Source organism: Poeciliopsis prolifica, unplaced genomic scaffold, assembly GCF_027474105.1.
Source record: "Poeciliopsis prolifica strain line A6 unplaced genomic scaffold, Auburn_PproV2 SCAFFOLD178, whole genome shotgun sequence".
Lineage (NCBI taxonomy): Eukaryota > Metazoa > Chordata > Actinopteri > Cyprinodontiformes > Poeciliidae > Poeciliopsis > Poeciliopsis prolifica.
Genome location: NW_026562553.1, coordinates 88919 through 114561, shown reverse-complemented (window position 1 = coordinate 114561; position 25643 = coordinate 88919). Strand labels below are relative to the sequence as shown.

At 44.2% G+C, this 25643-nt stretch overlaps 3 protein-coding genes across 5 annotated transcripts in view; 1 reads left to right on the top strand and 2 right to left on the bottom strand.

Moving 5' to 3' along the window:
- piezo1 (piezo-type mechanosensitive ion channel component 1) overlaps positions 1-10680 on the bottom strand; it is a 60066-nt gene extending 49386 nt beyond the window's left edge. For all 3 annotated transcript variants that reach the window (XR_008605425.1, XM_055026117.1, XM_055026118.1), the window contains exon 1: positions 10568-10680. Coding sequence is in view for 2 of the 3 variants with exons in the window: in XM_055026117.1 (XP_054882092.1) it covers positions 10568-10631 (64 nt within the window). In the remaining variant the exon portion in view is untranslated. The remainder of the gene's footprint in view (positions 1-10567) is intronic.
- A 361-nt stretch (positions 10681-11041) lies between these two features.
- On the top strand, positions 11042-18534 carry cdt1 (chromatin licensing and DNA replication factor 1). The gene is made up of 11 exons (XM_055026119.1): positions 11042-11631; positions 12477-12589; positions 13432-13873; positions 14726-15519; positions 15610-15807; positions 16340-16485; positions 16811-16911; positions 16995-17183; positions 17274-17432; positions 17513-17714; positions 17845-18534. Exons 1-11 carry the CDS (start codon positions 11596-11598, stop codon positions 18006-18008), a joined length of 2544 nt encoding a protein of 847 aa, XP_054882094.1. The 5' UTR covers positions 11042-11595; the 3' UTR covers positions 18009-18534.
- A 13-nt stretch (positions 18535-18547) lies between these two features.
- On the bottom strand, positions 18548-25444 carry aprt (adenine phosphoribosyltransferase). The gene is made up of 5 exons (XM_055026120.1): positions 25266-25444; positions 24265-24368; positions 22786-22919; positions 22338-22416; positions 18548-21969 (listed from the first exon to the last, which is right to left on the bottom strand). The coding sequence occupies exons 1-5, from the start codon at positions 25352-25354 to the stop codon at positions 21830-21832; spliced, it is 546 nt and encodes a 181-aa protein (XP_054882095.1). The 5' UTR covers positions 25355-25444; the 3' UTR covers positions 18548-21829.
- Between the last annotated feature and the right edge of the window lie 199 nt (positions 25445-25643).

Genomic DNA, 25643 nt, shown 5'->3' with positions numbered 1-25643 from the left:
GGCTTTACAATCCTGCTGTGTTGGTTTGTTGCTTTCCCAAAGCTCTGATTTCTGCAGCGTGTCTTTCACAATCCTCTGTCTGATAACATCTGCAGCCCAATGTCCAGGCATGTTGTCTACTCACTACCATGGTGGTAACACTTCAACATCCAGGCACTGCAACAGGCAGCCATTTTCTCTCCATGTTTGGTTCCACCTCACCAACGAAGGGCAGCATTCAGTACTCAGCTACACAGCAATACACACAACTGTCAAGGTTCTGGACCAAGCAGGAAACGTGATCTTCATTAGATCCAAGTGAAAACAAGATCATTAAGAACAGCAGTATGTCGTATAGCAACAGGACGAGGTGTGAAATCCAAGGTTTAATATCTTTGGAGGCAGATGGAGCAGAATGAGAATCAGACCAGAAGTGACAACTCAATGGCCAATAGGGAGAGGAGAAAAAATAAATACATTCATTTCTCACCTAAATTCAGACTTTTTTTTAACTCTGCTGTAACCGGGAGATAAATTATTGTGTCTCCTTAAAAAAAAAAAAAGGCCCAGTTGAGACAAAGTACCCGACTGAAGACTTTTATCTTCCAGCTTTTGGTAAGAGAGAAAGAAATGAAAAAAAAAACAATAAATCCTGCTAATGGAAATTACTGAGCTCATTTTAATTTATCATCTGACATACTTACATAACTAGTGAAGACAGTAATGATAAAATAACAATAAATTTGCAACACCTTGTCCAGCCCTAATGGGTACAGAGGTTGAAGGTTGCATCACAAAGCCTTTGTCCTCAGGAGACTGGGAGGGAAGAATTTGGGCGTAGAAGACATGAAGGCAGAAATATCTGACCAAATAAAAGGCCAAAGAAGTTTTGAAATCCTGCAACCAGAAGACCTGACTCAAAAGGAACATGCAAATTGAACTGCAAATGCAATCCGTGTAGTAAATGACTGCAGCATTAGGCAGCGAATGACAGCAGGACTGTATTCTTCACACATGATTAACACCTGACATGGAGGCCATGCAGGCCAGGCTCTAAATTCTCCAGCTCTGCCATCCTCCCAACATTTTGGCAAGAACCTGCAACATAAAACTTTTGACATCAAATTTAAAGAGGAGAGAATGGATAGAATGTGAGGCCTGCTGCTTCTGCTGACAGGGTTATAAGGTAAAAGGGATTTACAGAACAAGCAGCCGTACGGCCGGGGTTCTCGCTCTGTCCGGGATGAAGACTGGGAAAATCTCCGTAAAGATGACTGGAGAACCAGTTTGCCTTTGTCATGGCATGATTATCATGTCAAATCACACAGTGACTCACCAAGCCAAAGATCACATCCTTTATATGTGCAGCATTCACCAGAGACACATACTGCATGTTAGCAATGTGTTTAGCGCATGAGTTTTGTACTGGCCAGAAAGAACGACCAGCACGCTCACTGACTAAGCTAACATTAGCTTCTTACATGCTAAGTGATTAGCACAAGCTAGTGCAGCATTTCCACTTTGGCCAGAAATTGACCACTAATATCTTCTTCTGTTTTGAACAAAGCAGTGAATTTCATGATCCATTTTGTTATTGTAAGTCTGTATGTACCTTCTTCCCACCATCATCTGCCTTTTTGTGCCTATGGTGATCCCGTCTCCTAATTCCTGTAAAGCCCATCCAAGTTCACACATAAGCTGAGTATTTCCCACCGAGTCAGGACATCGCTTTGAACGAGCCAAGAATTTACAGACGTTGCACTATACACAAGTCGTGTTTGAATAAAAGTTAGAACTTGTTCAAATGTAGTGATTGTGTTTCCTACAGCAGAGATGAAGGCATCAACGCGCGCCATCGATGTGCACATCAACAAATAAAATCTGACTCATTGTCGGATAAAGAGAAACCAAAGCTGATCTCCAACAAAGTTGAAAAGGATCAAATTTTCTTGCCGTGCTCCATTGTGTCTCTTATTAAGAAAAAGCACCGGTGGGGTTGCAGAAAAAAAATGCAAAAAGTGGTTTAAAATTGTTATGCAAATTTTCATAAATCTGACAACTGTCTTAAAAAAGTCTGGGAACTTTCATTCACTCTTTGCTGAGTAATAGAATCAATGAAAATAAATAAATAACAAAATACTTCACCAACAAGTGTGTATGAGTTGATGCTTTTATTGTGCAACATCAAGCTAAAGATATAACAGTACAATCATGTGAAGAAAATGTTAGTCACAGATAATCAAGTAGCTGAAGATACATTTTAAAGAACTCCACACCAAAGCAATTCATGGGTACCTGGTAAGTATGACGCACAAGAGTCAAACAGCATAGCATAACGGCATAGTTGCTTTTCCACAAAAGTGAAAAACAAATAAAGTTCAGTGTAATCAGTGGCCGCAGTGGAGAGCGAGTGGTGGATGTACCAAATGGGGAAACTTCATTCGTCTACTCTGCAGTGCCTGGCAGCGTCTCATAAATGCTATTTAACACTCCACCAGGCGTTTAATGAGCACCACATGGCGCTATAGAAACACCAACAGCCTCCTAGCAAATAACATGTGGTTTTTACTAGGAGGTTATTTTGTAGTTCAAGTAAACTCCTTTGAACTGCCTTTGATTTCCCATGGAGATAATACTATGCCGCATAAAGCCTTCATTTTTGATGTTCTATATCGAAAAAATATACCCATCACAAGTATGGAGGTTGTTTTGTTGTTGTACTAAACCCTTATGGAGCCGCAGATACCATGAGGTGGACAGCCACTAGTTTAAAAACACACACATGCCAACAAACATACACACAGATTTTCATTCAGCCACAAAGCAGAGTGTGAGTTTTTTTTTATGGAAGAGCAATGTTACAGAACCAAAAAACACAACCATCCACAAGGGTTTCCCTGATACTGGCATCAGCAGCCAAACCTAGCGTTAGCATGCTGTCACAACTGGAAGTGTTATAAATCCATGTCACTGAAACAAAAATGTTTCTAGTGACACAGAATTTAAGCGATAACAGGGATGTTGGGACGACAACAGCATCCCTGAGAATAATTCACATGGCATCATTAAGGACATGCGTGGAATGTCAGGAACTACTACGACTGCCACCAGGTACTCATCCCACACCCCAACAATGTGTTAGGGTGTGGGACAATGTTCTCTTAGATAATGTGAGATATGTTAGGCAGGATGAGACGCGTGCCAAGGTGGCAGCTGTTTAAATGTCACCGCTGGTATTTTGATGATTTAGCTTGAATTGTTGGCTGCAGGCTGAAACGAGCTCACTGACATCACCTTTAGCTCCCATCACAGAAAGTCAGGAATCTGCATGACTTGCTCCAAACAGTTAAAGTTACCAGATAAAAGAAACAAGGTGATCATATGAAAAGATTAAACCTGAATCTACCAGGAATAATTTTGGATTTAGCTTTATATTTCAGCACATTTCATAAAGAACTCATTTTAATGGCAATCAAATGTTGGTTTCATCTGCGTCATCAGATGGCACCAACCAGAAATGTTGACATGTCGTTCACTGACACTTGTCTCATCTTTGTTTTTGATTTCTAAAATGTACTCAGTTGTTAAAAGCTAGCAGAGTTTTGTAATCGCTGCCCTCAGCCTGTCTTCCAGGGTGGCAAACAGGAAGTTAGTGGATGAAGACATCACTAAATACTGACGACGAGGACAAATTCAGAAGAACACTCGTCTTCAACAGAGTGAAGAGACGCCACACAGATGAACCCCGACAGAGAAAACATCAGGAACAGATGGCCGATGATCACAGTCCTGAACTCCAAATAAGGCGGCTTAGCAATAAAAGCAGCAATGAAAAAGACAGAAACCGCCAAGTTTTGTTGAATTGGCAGAGACTCCTTGGCTTCAGAATAATGTTTTCCATGAGCTTTTTTAAACTGAGAGATAGCATTCACACTGCCAGAAAGGTCTGGCATGTGAGCAAAGGACCAGTACTGTTAAACTGATCAGGACTCATTTGCACACTATTATGTCAGACAACTGTCCTTCCCATTAGAACGACAGGAGCCAAGTCACTTCGCATAATCAGATTCATAAAACATCTTGTTAGCCATCACCAGCAGAGCAAAAAAAAAAAGATTATTACAGTTTAAATGTAAGCACCAACTCTCTCACAAGAAGACGGGACAAACACCCCGGGTGTGAGTCAGCTTGAGAGAGTAAGAGGCTTCCAGAACTTCTTTGAATCTTCAGGATGTGTTCTGTATTTGATCTGGTGAAATCTGGTCAATGAGAACCAGAAAGAGACGAAGATGAGAATCTGATCTCCTGCCAAATACATGGAGGGCAGACAGCACTAGCTGCGTTTCCATCAGTCATAGAATTATGTATATTGAAATTACAAAAATAATTTAATCACACCAACACGACCCAACTCCGAAAAAAACTCTCCTGTGCTAAGATGAGGTGGATTTTTCAGACGTATCGGAACAGATGTATTTCGCTGAACTGTAACGAAAACACTTGAGATCAACAGCTGGATGTCGCCACCAGCGTAAACTACAAAGAAGACAACAGGAAGTGGTTGTAGGATGATGGAGTTTGTTTTAGGTTTTTTGGACAATGTGCCGCTGGCTCCTCCAGAGCTCTCACATCACACAATTCATACAAAAAAAAACTGTGCAGCTCCAACGTGTTCGACCCATGACTCTTCTGTAAAATAGCTGACTACAATTTTCCCAAAACCCTGCAAACAAGTCCCGCCTACTGCTCCCAAGTGGGCGGGGCATATCACTCCAATGCCTGAATAAGATGCTGATGTCTCATAGCTGGTAAATGAGCGTTAGCATCATGGCTGAATTATCTTATGCCAATGTTTACATCTGTTACTGCCATAATTTTTAATGACTTACGATGATCATTTGATTTCTTATTTAATGGAAACAACACATTGTCAAGATTGTTTTGTTTTTCTACATTGGCAGCCTAGCGACAAAGATTTTGAGAACTTTGTGATGGAAACACGTCTGCTGGAATCACACAGCCCAACTAGAAACGTCTTTTGCAATTTGTCTTCTACAGATTAGTGACGTGTAGAGCAAAGCAGAATGGGAAAACGGAGAGATGGATAGTGGTAAAACAGAGGCCGTGCGTTCGCCCTGGAGCTGGTGAGACACAGCTAGTGAGGTCAACCAGGTTCACCTCAACGTTCAGACCCACTCCAAGAGATTTACATGGAAGCAGATCTGAAAACAAATCTTGAGTTGTTGTGAACTGGTCCTTCTTAAACATTTTCCCACAGCTAAAGTATTTTCCATTGATTATAGTCACATGGTTCCCATGTCACTGATCACCTCCCCAGCAGGTATAAGCTGGTGAGTTTTCATCATTCCTTGTCAGATTCCTCTGGTCCTCAATGCATCACCTGACTACCTTCATCATCATCTTCCATCCTTTTCTGCATTAACTTTTCCATCATCCTCTCCTGTGCCACCATACAGCATCGTTGTCATCATCATCATCACTATCCTCTTCTGTGCCACCTTCATCACTTCCTCTTCCTCCCTCACAGTCCCCTTCAGCCACACCTCCTGCCTTCTGCTTCCCTTTAGGTTCCTGTTCCTGAGTCCTCCAGGGTGACCAGGGTGATCTGATTTCTTTTCTTTTTTTTTTTTGTTTTGCACATTCGTGACATTCCAGCATTTCAGAGCATCAAAGCAGTTCAGTTATTAGCCAAAGGCGACACAAGTAAACTGAAAATACAGTTTTGAAATGAAGGTGTTTGTTACTTGGGAAGAAAAAGTACATGATCTTGTGGGGAAAAAGCACTTTTTCACATCACCATCCAAAGTTTAAAGGTTCAAAAAGGACAAACAGAACAAGCTGGCTGTCTTCTGCTGAGCCACCTGGGTTTCTTATGGTTCTAGCGCTTTCTTGCAGCCTGAATTAACGGCAGACACGTCTCCAAATATACAGAAGATAAAACATTTTTTAAATAAAATCCCACTGTGCTTCTTTTGACTGTGTTCGTTGAACAAACTCATCGCTGTTGCACAAAGTAGGTAAAAATTGAGTCTTCTTCCCCCCCAAACATCTGAGGTAGGGACTGTGTTGACTGAGTGTAAATAAGTTAAACTGCATTGTTTCCAGAGCTAAAAATGCTTTTACAATCATTAGCTATAGGATGAGTGCATACAGCTCATCATTAGCATGAAGACATGACTTTATGACAAATTCTTGAGATTCTTTCCTCCAGGAAATTCAAACAATGTCTTCAGCAGTGACAGAAATGTAATTGTTGAACCTTTGTTTCCTCTGACTCAGTGGAAGAATATGACCACCAGCTCAAACTAACAGCCTGGAAACATGTAGCATGTAGCATGTGTGTGTGTGTGTGTGTGTGTGTGTGTGTGTGTGTGTGTGTGTGTGTGTTGTGTGTGTGTGTGTGGTGTGTGTGTGTGTGTGGTGTGTGTGTGTGTGTGTGTGTGTGTTCTACAAGCCCCCAGTTACTGTAACCCCAGCATTTCAACACGGACAGGAAAAGAAGGAACCAATCACATTAAAGGGGAGCCAGATCTTCCTCATTCAGGCAGGATTTTCTTCTGCTCCGGTCTAAAGGTTCAGATCGTCACTGAGTGACATTTATTGCTACACAGAGGAGTTTGCTGGAACGCTTTTATTCCTGAGAGGATTTGTTTTTTCTTTTATTCCATGAACAACTGAGAAAACATGTTGGCACTGATAATAATAATAAAAAAATAAATAAAGAGGCTTCCTGCTGAGAGGAACCGCACACTATGTCACATTCACAGGAAGCGAAGAGAAAGGCTGGAAAGATTTTCCACAACTTCTCCCGTGTTGGGCCTGGGTGTGCCAATTCTCTGAAACCACATGAAACGCCGGCGTTCAGCGAGGATGGAGATGAACAGGGAGGCCTGCCATTTCCCCTCTGTCGAATGAAAAGCCGTGAAAGGAAAGAATTTCAGCAGTCCTTTGCAGACAGAGTGGACGATTTCATCCGCTTCAGACAAACTGTCATATTTCCACACAGTGATAAAGTTAGTGATGAGAAAAAATGTTCAACCAGTGAAGGATTATCAGAGGTGAAAGCAGACGCTCAGGGTGTGTCGCCTGCAGAACTGAGTCATGACATCATCGTGCTCATCCTGTAGAAAAACAGTCGTCAGCTGGTGTAACAAAGCCTCAAGATCTGACGGATCAGGCTGAGTCAGAGCTGGTGATCCAGCTGGATCCCACACTTTGTGTTGGACAGACAGGTAGCAACATGACCGGACATGGAGCACCTGTATCCAAGGCCTTCATGGACGGTACCAGAAGGATGTTACTGATGTAGCAACAGTTTCTCCCACTGAAAATTTCTTACATGATATATTTACACTATAGTTATTTAGAATGATGCATTTTTATAAGTAACTTCTGGTGCCGATAATTGAGGTTTAATGTCGGCCGATACAGAAAAACATCTGAAGTGACTTAAAATGGACAGAAATGTACTGAATTAGATTCACATTACATTTGAATTAACCTTTGATAACTCTGCACCGGTACAGCACATTCAGATCCACCGATGGCTTCACCAGCTTAGTCAACTGTATAAGAATAAACTGCAACAAACTTGATTGGTAAATAAAAGGCATCCGTCAGCATCAACCATCTCTGCGGTCAGAAGGGTCGCATAAAATCAAACACCTCTTTTAAAAGTCCAGACTTAAATTTAATACAAAATCTGTGGCGAGACTTGAAAACTGATGCTCACAGGTGTTGGAGGGAAAAAAAATGCATCTGAAACTTTTATTAGGTGAATAATAACGGACTCCACATTTTTTAGGATTTCTTTTGTAAGAAAAAAAAAAGACATTTGTGGTTGTAATGTGACCAAACATGAAAGTTGTCAGGGGGTGCGAATAAATTTGCAATATTTTTGTGTGTCTGGTTTCCTGTCGATCTGACAGTCAATTATTTATCGCCTCCTGGTTCGTCTGGAAACTACATTAGCTCCTCTGTTCTGGGCGTCCAAGTTCTTTTATCATACAGTTGATTTTTTTTCTCCAAACCTTCTACAACCCTCCTATAAATTTGTGGCCGACAATGTGACGCAAAACGTTTCATTGACCCTTTAAAGTCGTCTGCCCAGCAGCAGGGCCGTATGGGAAAGCACAAAGTTAAACTTAAAGTCTAACTTTGTTTTTTATGGTAAACACCCAGAGAGAGAGCTGAGGCTCAGCTGCACGTCTTTGGGGTTAGTTTAGTGCTCCTGGTTGCCATTCCTCACTGTAATTTTATCACTCATAGCTGGCAGCCCTCTGGACTCCCAGAAACACACGGGTCAGGTATCAGGTACCACGGTTACCTCTGAACAGAACCGCTCCAAGGCTATTTGAGGACCTAAGCAGAATTTGATTTGGGGCCCTTCCAACTACAATAAAAATCACTGCAACTCATCTAACAGCATCCATGCTCAGGCAATCTGCAAGATGATGGAAAAATTCCTGTTCTATTGGCAGATACATAAACTTTTGGGGGGGGGATGTCTTGTTTTAAGTTAAATAATCTGGCAATGGGACTAGCACTTTTTCAATAATATTAAGGAATTATTCACTTAAATCAAGCTTCTGTATCTTATCCTATGCTAAAAAGTTATTTATAAGTTAGTTTTGCCTTGTTTCAAGTGTGCTAATATATTTGTTCAAGAAATTAGACCAAAATTACTTGGTGAGAATTAAGTTCTCGCAGTGCCAATCTGGCTCACGTCAAAATTAGATCCAGATTGAAACACTGGTTCCCAAAGATTTTCTGGTCTCCTTTATGGATTACAATAAAATCCCCCCAGTAGAAAAATAAAATCAACTGGGCAACTAGACCTAAACCTTCACACATATTCTGTTTTCAAACTCCACTGAAGTTTATTTTACACTTCAGGTTCCAACAAAACTACAATCCATCTTTACAGTGAAACATTTTTGTGTAACTGTTTTTATTATTATTATTATTATTATTATTATTATTATTCATCCACACAGCTTCCCTTGCCTCCCCTGCAGTGGCAATGCGCTCCCCGTCGGGCCGCGCCCCACACTTTGGGAACCCCCTGCCTTAAACAGACCACGATCATTTTAAAAACCATAAGCACCACAAACAAAACAGGAAGTCTGGACAGACCGACTAAATCCCACCTTGTTTTACTGGGATAATAATGCTGGAAGAATAAGAATGTGAGAAAAAATTTAATAGAAATATTTTGCTTTAAAAAAAATAATAATAAATAAATAAAAGATATTAGCTTCTGAGTAAATCGGTATCTGAGGGTGAAAACTAGCATTTCTCTCATTACACTTTGACAAATGATTGTTGCCAAGCTCCTATTTCTATTTGTGATAGTAACAATCATCCAGGTCCTTTAGAGCAGCAGCATGTTTCCTGTTATAAAGTCATGACAACCACCAACGAAATAATGGCTGGTTTTCAAAATGCCCATAAAAGTGTATTTACTTCAGTCAGGTTCATTATTACTTTCATTTTGACCCAAATGAAAAAAAAAAGGTTTCCAGGGCCCGAGTGATGTTACTGTGAGCTGAATGTCTGCCTGCTTTCTCTCAGTGTTTTTGCTCAGGTTTTTGTTTTCCGGCTGTTTTTGGATCAGAATGTGAAGCCCAAACCTGCCTGACAGAACTTATGCAGAACTCAGACACCACGTGGAAACACAGAGACTGGAGCAATCACTGTGAAAAGCCGTTTGTCTCATCTGGTTCACACACTTTTCTCACCAATCAAAGGATCTGACGTTGATCCCAGTGGATGTAAAGCAGAAACCATTAAAACTCTTCACATTTTCACGCCTAGTTTGACCCCAGACATCTACTGATGGCTTTCCAAATACGAGCTGGTCTCTGGGGAAGTAGGAGGAGGGCGGGGGGAGTGTTGCTTTGCATAGCTATTTCTGAAGCATGACTCCTAAAACAGAAAAAAAAATGTCATTGCGTTTCTCCCTGATGGCTTTCCGGGCGAGAATCAGCTGCTTTGTTTGCGTATGCCTCGTCCCGGCCCTGCGCTTTTTCAGCGCACCGCAAAGTTGACAGAATTGGCCGGTTCCCGGTCCCTCCTTCATCTTTTTAATGGAGGTTCTGAATTCAGTCAGGCGGACTCGGGTCAGTTTCAGTTCGGAAAGTCAAACTCTGTCAACTGTTTGCGTAAAAGCCCAGTGCGCACCTATGTGAGGCGGAACGATAAGGACTCCAACTCGAAGACGCGTGATTGGATCCTTTTCCTCGCACTTTCCCCTCTAATTAGCGCAGCAGTCTGGCCGCAAACAGCGCGGAGCTTCTATTTCCAAGCTGAAGGTTCCCCAGCAGCAGCAGCTGCAGCAGCAGCAGCAGGAACCAGCTCAGCTCCTCTGTCTGCATGTTGGCTGGACTCACTGGAAAAATGTTCCAGTGTGTGAAAAGTTCACTCTGCAGCAGCGGCGCTGCACAGTTACCACCCCGTCACGGGTTTCAGCGCAACGCTGAGAGAAAAGTTCCTCCAGATCCCACCGCACGTCCTGTCTGCTGAACCGAACCGAACCAAACCGGGCCGACAGCGGAAGGGTGCCTACCTGTTAGGAGGACGGCTGGCAGCAGAACGCTGTAGACCAGCCAGACGATCACCTGGAGATCCATGTCTGTGTGTGTGTGTGTGTCTGAGATCAGCGCTCAGAGTGGGGGACAACCCGTCCTATTGTCTCCATTTGGACCAGGACAGCTGGTCCAAACGTCCCGTCAGACACGAAACCGAGAAGAGCTCCAGCATTGTTCACCAAAAGGTCCGCCGATCCTCCGCCTTTCCTGATCTTTTTTTTTTTTTCGGGGCGTTTTCAGCCGCAAACCATGTGCCAACAGCGCATCCGCTGCCTCTTTTTTTTTTTTTTTTGCGCCTCGGAGGGAGGAAGAAAAGTTTGAGAGCGCGGCTCCTGTCGGCCAGGCCCGCGCTGGAGGAACTCTGCTCAAAGTGGAAAATGTGATTCACAGAACAGAGTGTGAGCTGAGGGGCGTTCATAGAGGAGCTATTCTCCACTGAGCTGATGGTCACCTCCCTGTTTTAACCAAACAGTCACACACTCAGCCAGTCTGTCTGTGACTGACAGCTGGAGATGTGAGTGTGTGTGCGTGTGTGTGTGTGTGCGCGGAGGACGGGGATATGGAGGATGGTGGTGGGGTTCCATTGCGCTGCGCCACTTTATTGTTTTGCGCTAAAACATTTGCCCTGATGCCACAACGTGTCTGCCTCACCTGACGTCAAAAAGCCACTTTATGTATGTTTACAGCGCCCCCATATGGACACAAAGGGTATGTGAGCGAGTTGGGACGACTGACAGAAATAAAATGTGTGTGTGTGTGTGTGTGTGTGTGTGTGTGTGTGTGTGTGTGTGTGTGTGTGTGTGTGTGTGTGTGTCTCTGTTGCCCTGTGATGGACTGGTGACCTGTCCAGTTTGTCCCCGTCTCCTGTCTGTTGTCACCAGATGTTTACAGAGCAATTAATCTTTTAGAAATTAGCTCTTTTAAAGCAGACGAGTTCCAGCTGTACAAAGGTCAGGTGCCAGAAAGCGTCTCCATAATACGTCACCAGCACCTCCATGTGGGTCGGATGCTGTTCACCTCCTCAGAACAAGTTCGGCTTCAGGTTCTTCAATCATTCCTCTTCTCAGACATCAGTTTCAGCAGTTGTAAAAGCCATCTCAGTTAAATATTACACAATGTTATAGTAAACAAAAAAAAATAAAAGTAAATAAAGAATCAGGCACACAGTGTGTCGCACTATCTGACTCTCTTTGTCTCTTCCTCATCACTCTGAACCAGCTCTGATGATGAGGAGACAGTGGGTCAGAGGGGGGGTTTTGAACCAGGGGTCACCAGGAGCCCCCCGGTGATCTCACCCTCATGACCTCACTGTTTTCTGTTCTGCGTGTCACTAATGCCGACCTCTGATACGATGACACTAAAATGTTGAAGCAGAGTCAAACTGAAAAGATAACTAAGCTTTTCTTTAAGATGATAAGGTTATTTATAATCTGAAACTACTTTGGCTGGTTTTGGCTATGGGGGGGATTATCCAGTAACAATGTGGACTTGAATAACCTTTCATCAGGCCTGATGTTGTTAGCAGGTCTGATTAGCAGGCAGTCCACCCATTGAGCACTCAGCCTGCTCTAGATTGAGGGCTTCTGCTGTTGTTGACGATGATGACTTATTAAATCTTTCGCCTTCATTCCATTGCTTGAAGCAATCAGTGTTGATTGAGTACTCCCTTCAATAAAATCGTCAGCATCAAAAGTTTCCATACAAACACCTGGGAAGAGTCCATTTATTTCAGAAAGACTTCCCAAATATTACCAGAACATTTGCTGAAATAGCTGTATTCTGTTAACAGGAACCAAACTTAGCCATTTCCTGTAGTATTTCAGATGGTTGTGAGACACGAGAGGATAAACAGATTCATTCGTTGATTCCTTGTTGTTTTGTCCTCAGAGAGGAGACGTGGAGATGGAAATGATTCAAGCGCCGCACCGTTTCCTGTCAGACGTACAGGGAGCGTTTCCCCAGAAGGCTGTGGGCTTTCTGGGATGTTCTGCTGGAGATTGGTAACAAAAAACATATTCAAACTAATTCATTTCAGTTTGTCTCTACAGCACCGATTCACAACAAATGTTGCCACCAGGGACTTTACAACAATCATTTCATTTCAGTTGCGCATGCGTTCCAATTGATCCTCGTTATCAAACAGTACAGTAGGCTCAGTTAACTGTCCAAAACATACAAAAATAAAATCAACACAGACACATCACCCCAAAGCATTTGTGGCTATATCTGGTGATTTTAATCATGCCTCACTCTCTTCAACACTGCCGATGTCTCACCAGTTTGACACTGGATTTGTTTTATGCTGATGTCACAAATTCATGTCTCCAAACCAAGACTTCCTCAAGGAAAATCAAACCACAATCTTGTGTTTCTCTGCTCTGAATATAAACACCATTTTAAAAGAAAGTGGTCACTCTTTCTTTTAACGCCCAGCAGCTGTTTTGAAGCAACTGATTGGACTTCTCTTTGCCAGCCACATAGAGAGCTCTATAAAAAAGCTCTATCAAATTCTACAATAACTTTCGCTATTTACAATAACTCATAATTTGAACTAATATGAGTTACAGCAGCATTTAATTTCTTTTTGTGGTCAATGAAGTATTTTTTAATGGGAAGTGGATTTGATGACTTTCTAACTGGTTTAGTTAGTTCTTGTGTGTCGTGTCAGTTACACGCTGACGCTCATTTGTACTGTGTACTGTGTCGCATGTTTTGCGCATGCGTCAAGAGGCGGGCAGGATTGGGGGTGTGGCTTTTATTGATTTCGCGCGAAAATTCCACTTGGCTTCCTCCGCAGACAAAACTCACGGCGCGGTGTTGTTTGCTGTTTCTGGTTCTGCAGCCGCGACGGCAACATGTCTCAGGCTCAGGTCTCCGACTTCTTCAGTCAGAGGAAGAAAGGAGCAGCGAGGGCCGGAGGACCGCCGACAGGCTCCCCGGCCTGCAGCTTCCTCCGTGGAAACAAAGAGTCCGCTCTCTGCCGCTCTCCGGTCCGCGAGGAGTTTGTCCGGCTTGTCGACGAGGCAGCGGGGCTCAGTACTGACCGGCAGTCCGCCTCCAGCGGACCCGACACGGACCCGGTCAGCCCGCGAACTCCCAAAAGGAGCTCGGCCGAGGCGGAGTTCGACCTCGGAGCCGCAGTGTTCTCGGCTACGGTCGAGCACTCCTCGGTGAAAAGGAGACGGCAAGCGGGAAGGGCCAGAGAGGCTGAGGCGAACCCGACTGAGAAAACAACCAGGAGGACAGCCAGGAAGAAGCTCGTCCTGTCCGAGGACAGACCGCAGGTAAGAGGGACAACACACCGATTCTACATTCATTCTGGCTGCGACTGCAGAACATTTGAACCTTATGAAAAGTAATCATTTTTTAAAACCCAAATAAACCTGATCAGTGCGGCACGGTTCATTCTGCTTGTAGCTTTTTGTTTTGCCTTCAATTACCGGGAGAATTGGTCATAATGCTCCAGAGCTTCTAGAAGTTCATGATATGTCAATATTTCATGTTTTAATATATTCAGGGATCCAGAGCTGCAGGTTTCAGAACCGTGATCTAGAAGATCCACTGGGATCAGTGTGACTGAAACTAAAAGATTATTAATCCTAATAACACATGAACTTTATTGAAGACAAAAATGAAACAAGGGAGAAATTAAAGACTGTTTTTGTTCCATGTTAGATTATTTATAAATTATAGCCCTGGTTTGATTCTATAATCTACTAAAAGCTTGATGTTAAGATGGTTAGTGGTTTTGTAATTGTTGCATTTATCAAGTCCAGAGGACTTTATATACACTCACATGATAACAAGCTACTGATAGTAGCCACAGCTGTCCTGAGGCAGTCCAACAGCAGCCCAGCTTCTGAAGGACACGACGACAGTCGACAGTGGAGTTGGGATCGAGGCATCAACCCACAGATTTGTCACCAACATTACCCTGCAATATTATTATAATTATTACATAATGAGGCAACAAACTAGGAAGTTTGTCCAATTATTTCTTGCTGATGATTTTCTGCTCACTTTGCTGATCCATTAGCAACATGTTTGTTAATGTCAGCATGTTAATCACAACCAGGGGTGTGAATAATTCAGGGATGAAGTATATGACCTTGACCTGACCTCACCCTGTCCACCAGGCTTTCTGTAAGGATGACATCACAGCGCTCAGGTCTCGCATCCAGGCGATCAGGCAGCAGGCGAAGAACATCACCACCTCCACCTCTCCAGCAGCTTCGAGCCATGCAGCCGAGGCCCCCCCAACCTCAGGGGCCACGGCCCAACCTGCGTCTGAGACCAAGGCTGTACTCGACTCAGGGGCCAGGGCCCAACCTGCGTCTGAGACCAAGGCTGTACTCGACTCAGGGGCCAGGGCCCAACCTGCGTCTGAGACCAAGGCTGTACTCGACTCAGGGGCCACGGCCCAACCTGCGTCTGAGACCAAGGCTGTACTCGACTCAGGGGCCAGGGCCCAACCTGCGTCTGAGACCAAGGCTGTACTCGACTCAGGGGCCAGGGCCCAACCTGCGTCTGGGACCAAGGCTATACTCAATTCAGGGGCCAGGGCCCCCTCAACCTCAGGGGCCACGGCCCAACCTGCATCTGGGACTAAGGACATACTCAACTCAGGGGCCACGGCCCAACCTGCATCTGGGACTAAGGACATACTCAATTCAGGGGCCAGGGCCCAACCTGCGTCTGAGACAAAGGCTGTACTCGACTCAGGGGCCAGGGCCCCCTCCACATCAAAGCCAAAGGACAAAACTGCATCTGGGACCAAAGCTGCACCCACTTCAGAGACCAGGTTCACTGTGGCCCGGGCCAGAGAGCTGGCTGCTAGGGCCCAGAGGAGGAAGGAGGAGAGGGAAGCAGGTGAAGTCAAACAGAGTCAGGCTCCGCCTCCAGCTCTGGCTCCGCCTCCAGCTCCAGACAGGTTAGTTGATGCAGCAGAGAACACGGTGAGCTCCGGCTCCAGAACATGTTGTTGCTTCATCCCATGTTTTTTCTGTCTTCTCTCGTGAAGCGGGGCAGAGCAGCCGGCGTACCAGCGGTACCACACCCTGGCCCAGGCCACGCCCCCTGGCCTGTCCCTGCCTTACCAGTACAAGATCCTGGCAGAGATGTTCCGCAGCATGGACACGGTGGTCGCCATGCTGTACAACCGCTCTGAGACGGCCACCTTCGCCAAGATCAAGCAGGGAGTGCAGGACATGATGCACAGGTAGGAGGAGGTTCTGCAGAGGGTCACCGCGCGGCACAGCACCATGCCGACGAGACATCATGTACAAAATCATTAAATATTGCCATAAAGCTTATGGCAATATTTAATTATTGCCATAAAGAAAGTGAAACGCATCTATCATAGATCTATTACACGTGCAGTGAAATATTTCAAGCCCTTATTTTTTTTATATTTGTGAAGAATCTGTCTCAGTAAGAATGAAAAACCAAAACGTGATCTGAGAAAGTTAGAATATCACTTGATGTCCATACAAAAAAAAATATTCTAATCAGAAATGTCAGTTTTTGTAAAAGAAAATATCCCAGAGATTCTCCATAGGATTCCTATCTTTATCTCTAAGCTATAGTCATTCAAATTATAAACAGAGGTTTGAATTGATTACCATTTTGTGTAGGAAGTTCTCATAGTTTCTGAAATAAAAGAATATTAGGTTGTTTATTGTTTAGATGTAGCTGTGAGGATGCAAGCATCCGATTGGCTGCTGATTGTCTGACCGCTGCTGTTCTTCCAGGAGGTTTGAGGAGAGCCACGTTGGTCAGATCAGGACGGTGTTTCCTGCAGCGTTCTCCTTCAGGCAGCAGAAGAACATCCCAACGTTCAACAGCAACATCAGCAGAGGAAGCTACCAGCTCACCGTGGAGCCCGTCCTCAGCTCTGGTTGGTCCAACTAGGGCTTCCCACAATCCACCCAGAACCAACCCAGAACCTGGTTTAAGGATTAATCATAGAGGAGCCATGTTGTGATGGTTTCTTTAAGACAGTTCCAGTTAAATTATGAAGTCAAATTCTATTAGGTCGTATTTGATATGTACATAATCTTTATTACCACTGAAAGTAACATGGCTACTTGACCACAATAAAATCATTATGTGGCTCAAAAACTCAACACTGTCCCTTTAAGGTGAAATGTGTTGATTTTTCAGTCTCTAAATGTGTCCAGCAGCTGGTCCAACTCCTGGTCTCCTTGTCCATGTGTTCTCAGATCAGAATGAAGGGAGACCTGTGCTGTCCGCCTCCCGTCTCCTGCAGAGAAGACGCGTCTTTCACCAGAATCTGATCTCTGTCGTCAAACAGCATCACAAGGTGAGCTGCTGGTTCCGAACTCTGTCGTTCAGGACCGTCCAGTAGAGGTGTACTGACTGTCGTGACCTCTGAACCCTCCACAGGCCTTCCTGTCCTCGCTGGTCCCCCCCCTCTCTGTCCCGGAAGACAAACTGAACCGCTGGCATCCCCGCTTCAACGTGGACGCTGTCCCTGCCATCCAGGTCGGCTCGCTGCCTCTGCCCCCCCACACGGAGAAAGTGTCCACAGCCCAGGAGGTTCTGGAGAAGGCCCGGTCCCTCATCACCCCCAAGGTGCGCCGCCAGAGGCCCTCGACATCCACAACCCGGTCGGGTTCAGCGTTGACCTTTAACCTTTAGCCTACTCTTTTCTCTCGCCGTCAGATGGAGAAGGCTCTGGTCTCTCTGACCCAGAACGCAGGCGACGCAGACGGTACCAAACCAGTCGGTTCCCAGAACCCAGCAGTGGCTCAGCCTCCAGCTCCTCCTGCAGGCCTGGTGCCATCCTCCCTGAAGGGCGTGTCTCAGTCCCTGCTGGACAGGGTGGGTATCCCCGCTGCCCATCCAGACCTGCTGCTGTCCCCTCAGCACACTTTCTAATTGTTCCTTTCTCCCTCTTACAGATCCGTGCCAAAGAGGCCCAGAAACTCCAGGTGGCCATGACCCGGAACCCGGCCCAGGAGGAGAGGCTGCTGATGTTGACCCGGCTGGGCGAGCTGGCCCGGATCCTACGGAACGTGTTTGTCGCAGAGAAGAAGGCGGCGCTGGTCATGGAGGTGGTGTGCAGCCGCATGGCAGCCAGCTACAGATCAGCCCTGAGTCTAGGTGGGTTCCCACGCCGGTTCTGGTTCCGTCAGTCGGTCCTAAAGTGACCAGTGATGGTGCAGAGTTAACTGGGACACATTCAGAGTGAGTTTACTGTCCTGACGTACTGTCCTGTGTCTCCAATCAAAAGGTGAAATGGAGAAGCATCTCCGTCTCCTGGCTGAAGTGGCTCCTGATTGGCTGAGCATTCATTCCATCAGGAAGGATTTCTACCTGAAGCTGAACAAGATGGTGGAGCTCAACGTCATTCTGGACAAACTCAACCACAGACTCAGAGAGGAGGAGCGACTCTGACAGGACTCGATGTTCTGCCTCCGGATATAAACTGCTAATTTCTTGAGAGTTTCTCAGATTATTGCGACATGAAGATGATCTCAGTTGGAGAGACGACTTTTTCTAAACCTCATAATGTGTAGACCCAGCCTGGTTCTGGTGTCCAGATTTATTTAAAATGTTTTTTTTTTTTTATTCTCTTCTGAAGGGGGAATGTTGGATTGTTGACTTGTTGTCCCTTAGGATCAAGTGAAATCACGTCACGTTTCTATGAGTGTCTTTGAGCCCATCGTCATTCTCACACACACTGTGTGTTGTAAAGTGTCATGTTGCCAGTTTGTTACACAGTACAGGCTCAACTTCTAATTAAATGTGTGAACTGGCCAGTGGTCCCAGTGTGTCCCTGTAACCTCACAGTGTAGCCATTTAACTCCCCTTCAGACTGAGCTTCCTGCTCTCTGATTGGCTAACACCTGTACAGGTGATGACCCCACAGCAGCATTACTGTAGAGGTGCATCTCAGTAAATAAACACTTTAAAAAGTTGACTTCTTTCAATAATTCTGTTAAAAACCTGACTTCACATGTTTATTACCCACAGCTTGATGTAAGTTTAGTTCAACGTTTGAGCCATTGGGCTATTCCAGGTGTTTTACATGACGAAGAAAAAATGAAATAAAAACAACATTAAAGGAAAGAAATGTTCCTCAAAGATGTTTCTGTTCAGTTGGAAAACACTGACACATCCACATCTGCGTAGCTATGGTAACTAATCTTATTTCCTGTTGTAACCTGAGCTAGCAGTAGCTGTAGCTTTTAAATAAAAATGGTTCCAGGTCTGATCCTCGGTCTTGTGGTTTGCTTCCTTGAGGTTGGAGTTTGATGAGCTGCAGTTTTCTCTTTGATCGTGTTGGCCGTTCCTGAAGAATCCATAGTTGTTGATCTGGATATAAACCTGGACAATGCAGGCGTGCAAACTTATTTCGTCCTCAGATGGATGTATATTTGTTGCTGTTCAACAGCCTCACAAACCACCAACACGTTATTGTTAAACTTTCCTGAGCCTCACTTCCTCATAGGTACGGTGTGAGGATGGTGTGTAATTTGTATGAACTCTTTCATGTTCCTGCACCTTTACGGAACATTTCTTTTCCAGCCCAGTTACCAAACTTGATGTTTCAGCCTCTTCTTCCAGAAAGAAATTAGTTAAAAAAAAAAATATTGGACTAGGTCAGTAATACCAGCACTTGTGAAAGTATCCATGCGTTGCAGGGTTTATTCTGGAACATTGATTATGTGCACAGAGGTGAAACAGCAGCATTGCATGCATCAAGAAGACTCACAGCCAGTGAATCCAACCGCCAGGAGTTTTGAGAACAAATTCATCTAACACACAGTTTCTGAGGAACTCAACGCCACCTTGTTACCTCGGCTTCTGCTGAACCGTCTTTATCTTTTTAATGGGGCAATTCCAGCTTTTATCACCTCACATGTTGACAACTCTAACACTGTACTTTGGTTTAGATGAATCAGCTCTGCAGTGATGTTAAACTGCAAGACTGAAGCTCTTGTCTCCAGATTGATTTAAACATGTCTTACTTTTAGAGTTTAAAACTGTGATCTGGATCTTCACCACTAAGAGTTCTTCTGTCATCCAGCTAGTGAGAGTTAGTGAAGGTTTTCCTCCCCAAATTATTGGTGTAGATCATTCATATGAATGATTATTGCAATGTGTGTACTATATTGTACACATTGTATGTAACACGTACAGTGAATAACGTTGTATTTGCTGGAGTGTTGGCTCCACCAGTTGGATTTTCTAAATGCTGACGCGTTGTGAAGCTGTTGTTTTAAATAAAAATGGTTCCAGGTCTGAGCTGCCATTAAAACTGTTAACTGAGTTAAGTCTATGATTCGTTTCTATCTGTAATAACAAACTGTGCTGACTCTAGATTGTTCCTCTTTAGAAATAATCTTTGGACCCAAAAAATCATTCATAAATATTAATCATAATTCACTGCTATGAATTGTAATAGCTATCCCAATGTCTGTTCATCATATGTCATGTTTTTGTTTTGCATTTTATTCTCACGACTAAACTCTGATCCTAACCTCTTTGGTTATGCTCCTTGCTTTTCATTTCCTGTCCGTTTGACATCAGGACGTTCACATCCTGCATCCTGTTATAAATCCATGACTTTATGGTAAACATATGTTTTGGACTCTGGTTTTTGCAGATGGCCGCTGTCTTGTTTAAACAGGCAGGACAGTGGAAAACATCAGCTTCATAAAATAGCACATTTTATAACATCACATGTTCTTCACAGAGCTGAAATTTTAACCTGTTACACATATAAATATGTGACTGAAAATAATGTTGTGTAACAGAAATACTTTTCAGATGAGCCTAGTTGCATAGCTGGTAATAAATGTTTGTTCTGAAATTTAAAAAATTAGAAATATGTAGAAGATCAACGAAGATTGGGATGATGGGTGTCAAGTAAACATCTTTAACATCCTGGAAGGATCCATTTCAGTCCTCTGCCAGATCTAAGCAGTAAGAAAAGAAATGAACCAAGTTATGTTAGAATCAACAGTTTGTTGGGGGCTTGTCCAGGATTCCTCTCAATTCTGCACAAGCACAAAAGATGGACAGTTTCCTATTGTAGCAAAATAAGACTTAAGGCTGACTTTACAGGACAGATGTGTGTCAGCATGGCACAGTCAGCCTGTGTATTGTTCATCTCTCAGGGAAATTGTAGATTCTTAGAGTAAAAATATATTAAATACATTTCTTATATCAGAATTCCTAAAGAAAAATCTAAATCAGCAGGTCAATGCTTAACAAAAACTGCAAATCAGAAATTGGTCACATTGTTCTGTTCAGTGCATCTCTGTGTTTAGAAACTCGTATATCAAATCGATATTTTAGGCCGAAACTGGTTCTTGCGAGATAAAAAAAAAAGGTTTGCTTGGAGTCTGATATGGGAAAGATCTCCCAAATACAGATTCAGTTAAAACTATGGAATTATTTTGGGCTGAATCAACACAGTAACATTACATGGAGAACAGACTGAGGGGTCACAGGTGTAAAACTCAAGGCCTTCGGGCCAAAACCGGCCCACTAGAGTCATATCTGTGGCCCTTTAGATGATAGAAGGTCACATAAATACAAGTTCAAGATAACAGTTGCGTGCTTACATCTCATTTTATCAGTCAAATCAAATCTGCTTTTATTTGCATAGGGCCAGAAGACATAAATGTGAAAAAATATTTTATAAAACAAAAATATTTAAGAATTATAAACTGAATTCAGAGTGACCATTATTTATAACTTTACTAAAAAGGTAGTTTTATCTATGCATTCTGCCACAATCGTCCCTTTGAGGACATTCAAGATCTTGATGGAGCCCAAAATGAAAATGAGTTTGACACACCGGCTTCATATCATCAGGTCATTTTCAACTTGAAACTTTTATGTCTTATAGATGAAACCGTTTGGTTTACATCGAGGATTTGATACCTAGACTGAGACCATCTAGGACCTCTAGGAGGAGAAGAAGATTCAGCATCTGAACTGAACAAAATCTCAGCTGCTTATAGCAGGAGGGTTTGGTCTTGATACAACAATTCAATTGGAATAGAGTTTATGGAGTTCCATCCACCTGTGCTGTTACCAGTTTCAGACATTTAACGCTAAGTTTGTCTCTTTCATTATCCAGGGTGTGTAAAGGGAGCGGGGGTTCAGGATTGACTCTTTGAGGTTTTCTTGTTTTCTTGGCTGTAGTCACCAGGAGATGCCGCGGTGGTCCTGGCGAACCAGAGGGGGTGCTGTGCCGCCTCTCAGTACTGGAGAAGGGAAAAGACGTTGTGAGGCTTCAGACGGTCGGCTCCCTTTAGGTCTCTGAGTTCGATAACCACCATGCAGCCCTGGATGTCCGCCTGCTGCTTCTTCATTAGCTCACAGGCTGCAAGGAGCGTCCCTGTAACACGCACACGCACACCCACACACACAAACATTAATGAAATTCAGCGCCACCTTCTGTTGAAGTTCTGTCATTGACTGCTGCCGATGAGCAAAAGGACAGATGTGAATAATTAAGTTTGACTTTATTTATTCACATGAAGCCAATACATTAAGTATTGAACACATAGTTTCTCTTAATAAACATGTTTCTAATGTTTCTATTGTGGTGAAATTCACACCAAACTTCAGTCAGAACTCCAGTAAGCCACAATAAACCTTAAAGATTCCACAAATGGTCTAAACAGGGAAAAGTATTACATAGTCATACAATGTACAAACTGTCAGATGTGAGAATGAGAAAAGAAGACCTGAATGGATTCTCACCTCCTGTAGCTAAAAGATCATCAATAATCAGAACCTTCTGGCCTGGAGCCACTGCATCCTCCTGGATCTCTACCTCCGCCTGGAGGAACAGAGGGAATGTGGTGGAAGACTCATTCAACAGGAAAGTTGTTCGTCTGTCTTCTGTCAGTGTCCTGAGTGCAAATAACCTTTGACCTAGTCAGGACCAGAGCTCTGTTCCCGTCTCAACCAGCTGGCCGCCCACTCAGCGGTCTGGTTCCTCTGGGTCAGAGGGAGCTCTGTGCTGCCCACGGCGAGGGCACTGGGAGACAAACCAGTTCAGGACCAGTTCGCTGACGGGTTCTGGCTCCCATTCAGCCACAGCTCCCACCTTCTGGTTCCAGGCTTTTCTCCAGACATCAGAACCCGACTTGTTCCTAAGAGTTAACAACAGCAACTCCCGGGTTGTGAATGTGTCAGTGTTCCTCACCGTGCCGTACTCCAGGTCATAGGCCACGCTGACCGTGGCTCCGGGCAGCTTGCCTTTCTTCCTAACCAGGATGAAGCCAACGCCCAGCCTCTGGGCGAGCAGGGGCCCAAACAAGAACCCACGAGCGTCCAACCCTGCACACACACACACACACACACACACACGCACACGCATGCATGCACACACACACACACACATACGCACGGTTGGGCAACAGAATGTCTCAGGAAGCCAGGACAAGTCCAGCAGTCCATCCCTCATTAGTTCCAATTGAAAGAGAAAAAAACAGTAGAACTGACAAATGTTGTGTTCTGTGATCAAGGTAAACACTGTGTGTTGATGTATTTTAGGGATAATTTGGTGTTTTGAACTATTAAAATAAACAGTTCCAGGTGTTTTTAGTGGGACTTGAACTATTCCTGGTTAGCTGTTGTCTCTGACCTCTGTGAAGACCAGGTACAGAGAAGCTGACATTGTTCTTAGCTTGTATGGCTAACAGACATTGCTCAGATCACTGAACACAACAACTCCAAGCAAATCCCTCTGGTTTGCTTCCTCCCTCCTAAAACAATGCTGACTCCCAGAAAAACTAATGGCGACAACAAGCTCTACACAGTCACCACAAGGCCATTCATTAACAGTAGGAAAAGCAGATTTTTTTTTTCTGCAAATAAACCATTGATATTTACATGTGTGTCACAGTTCCACCAGAACTAATGACAATAAACAAGTTCAGCTTAGCGCTTCAATGTGTGAAATGCAGAGAAACACTATTATTGGCTTGTGTTGCTAATGGTTACCAAGCACAACCCATGACTCTTATTTACGGAACAGTGTTTGAAAACACAGCTCAATGTAAAGCAGCTGACTCCAGACTAATCAGCCAGCATCAGGCTGTTGGACTTCCTTAGTTGCTGTACACAACACAGTGGCATCACATTTACAAACATAATGAGTTCAGCAGATGTGCAGTTCCACCAGGTGTTTGCTAATTACTGCTGGCTAGTCTGAAGGAGCCATGTGGCGAAGTCACAGGGAAAGGCTGCTCTGTTGAGGCGGAAAGCTCGGGAACCGCAGCTCCACAGAGCTCGAAGGTGGCGCTAGGTCCACACATGGGTTTTGCACAGCTGAATGGTTGCCATGGAGGTAAAAGGATTTCCCAAACACACGTAAAAGAATGAAGGCAACAAGATGCGTCTTTGATGAGGAAGTAATATTATAACACGATGTAAAGCGCAAATAAGTTGATGTTACATGATACTGCGTCTTTGAAGATCATCACAACTTCACTCAGTTACTTTACTGCATTTCTTATCCAATTGGAAAGGAAGAAATTCCAGATCTGCAGTAGGAAGTGCAGCGCAGTAGAAGGAAATGGAAGTAAAGAACAGGAAGATGTTTTCAGACGAGGCAGTGGGGGAGGTGTTGGAGCTCCAGGTCCTGTACAGGAGGCCCAGCGGACCAGAGGGACACGCTTACCGATGATCAGATCCACCTGCAGCTGACGGCTCCTCACATGTTCTTCAAACAGGTCTGTGACTGCTGTGAGGGCAGCTGGACTCTTCAGGATGGGACAAATGTCTCTGCAGAACGAAAATATTGACAAGAACTGATTCTTCACAGTGCAACCACAAACCTTGATGTATTTTATTGAGATTCTGTATGTTCTGCGCCGCTCGGAAGAAAAAGAAAAAATGATTCATGGCCGTCAAAGCTTTAACGGATCTGAAAATTGCATTATGTTTTTGTAGTTAGCTCCACTTTCTCTGATACTCCCAGAAAACATGAAATAAAACGCCCGGTTTTCTTTTCGTTTTGTGTGGTTTTTTTTTTTTGTTTTTCCTGGTTGAGATGCTAAAATTTGTGTGGCAGAAAACTAACAGTGCCCAGTACCCCAACATGCCACTCCCATCATAAAACATGATGGTGGCAGCATCATGCTGGGGGAAGGTTTCTCTCTACTGGTCAGAGTTGCTGTGAAGGGGATGAAGAAGAGTTAAGGTTCACTTTTCAGATTTTAATCTGACAAAATCTTTGACAATCACGAACAGTTTTCCTTCTGCTTTTCAGTTTTGGAGGATTCCTTGTGTTATCTCGAGTTGTTGTTGATGTTAGTACATCAGGTAAGTTAATGTTTAAAACTCTGAACATGCAGTTGGATCAGTGCTGGAGTACAGACCTGAGGAATATTAAGAACTGGACCCTGAAGAGCGCAGTCAGCACCAACAGTTCTGCTGCTGGCCTGGCGCTGACTCACATAGGGAACTTCAACTTCTGCCAAGAGTTTTCTTAAAGAACAGTTCACAGTTCAGCTAACGGGGGAGAGGGGAGGGTGACTGCTTTAAATCGCGACCAGTTCAGGGAGCTGGGCAGATCCTGCACCCTTCAGGACCCGAACTGCTGGGGTCCAGTCCAGTCTGATGAGAACCAGACTAGACCACCGGGGGTTGGACGTGTTTCAGCCTGAATAACAGTCCTACCTGAACAGGATCCCTTCCTTTGGGAAGTCTGGAAAAGCCCGGACGTGTCGCTGGACCAGCTGCAGTTTTCCTTCCGGTCCTGCTGCCATTCTTCCTGACCCGATCAGAACTGATCACTGACTGGTAATGATCTTTGCTCTCTGGTCAGGCAGATACCGCTCTACATGTAGCGCAGTGGGCATGCGCTGGAATCGTCTTCTTTTTTTCTCAGGGTGCAGTTTAGTCTTCTACCGCCCCCCTCTGGTCAAACTACTGCACTACATCACACATCAGGTTGAAACAGTTTTATTTGCTGCTTTCTGGTTTAGTTGCTGTAACAAAGTGACGTCAGAGTTTATTCGTCCTTGTTATCCGCACAGCTAACTTTGTCATTCCAAA

What these genes read in the sequence shown, in the direction of transcription:
- aprt (XM_055026120.1), bottom strand. Translation starts at nt 25,354, where the DNA reads ATGGCAGCAGGACCGGAAGGAAAACTGCAGCTGGTCCAGCGACACGTC. An exon ending in AAGGAAGGGATCCTGTTCAG is followed by an intron (nt 24,369 to 25,265) that starts GTAGGACTGTTA and finishes TTCGTTCTGCAG; the next exon opens with AGACATTTGTCCCATCCTGA. An exon ending in TGATCTTTTAGCTACAGGAG is followed by an intron (nt 21,970 to 22,337) that starts GTGAGAATCCAT and finishes TGCGTGTTACAG; the next exon opens with GGACGCTCCTTGCAGCCTGT.
- cdt1 (XM_055026119.1), top strand. Translation starts at nt 11,596, where the DNA reads ATGCTGTTCACCTCCTCAGAACAAGTTCGGCTTCAG. An exon ending in GGATGTTCTGCTGGAGATTG is followed by an intron (nt 12,590 to 13,431) that starts GTAACAAAAAAC and finishes CTGGTTCTGCAG; the next exon opens with CCGCGACGGCAACATGTCTC. An exon ending in GGAGCCCGTCCTCAGCTCTG is followed by an intron (nt 16,486 to 16,810) that starts GTTGGTCCAACT and finishes ATGTGTTCTCAG; the next exon opens with ATCAGAATGAAGGGAGACCT.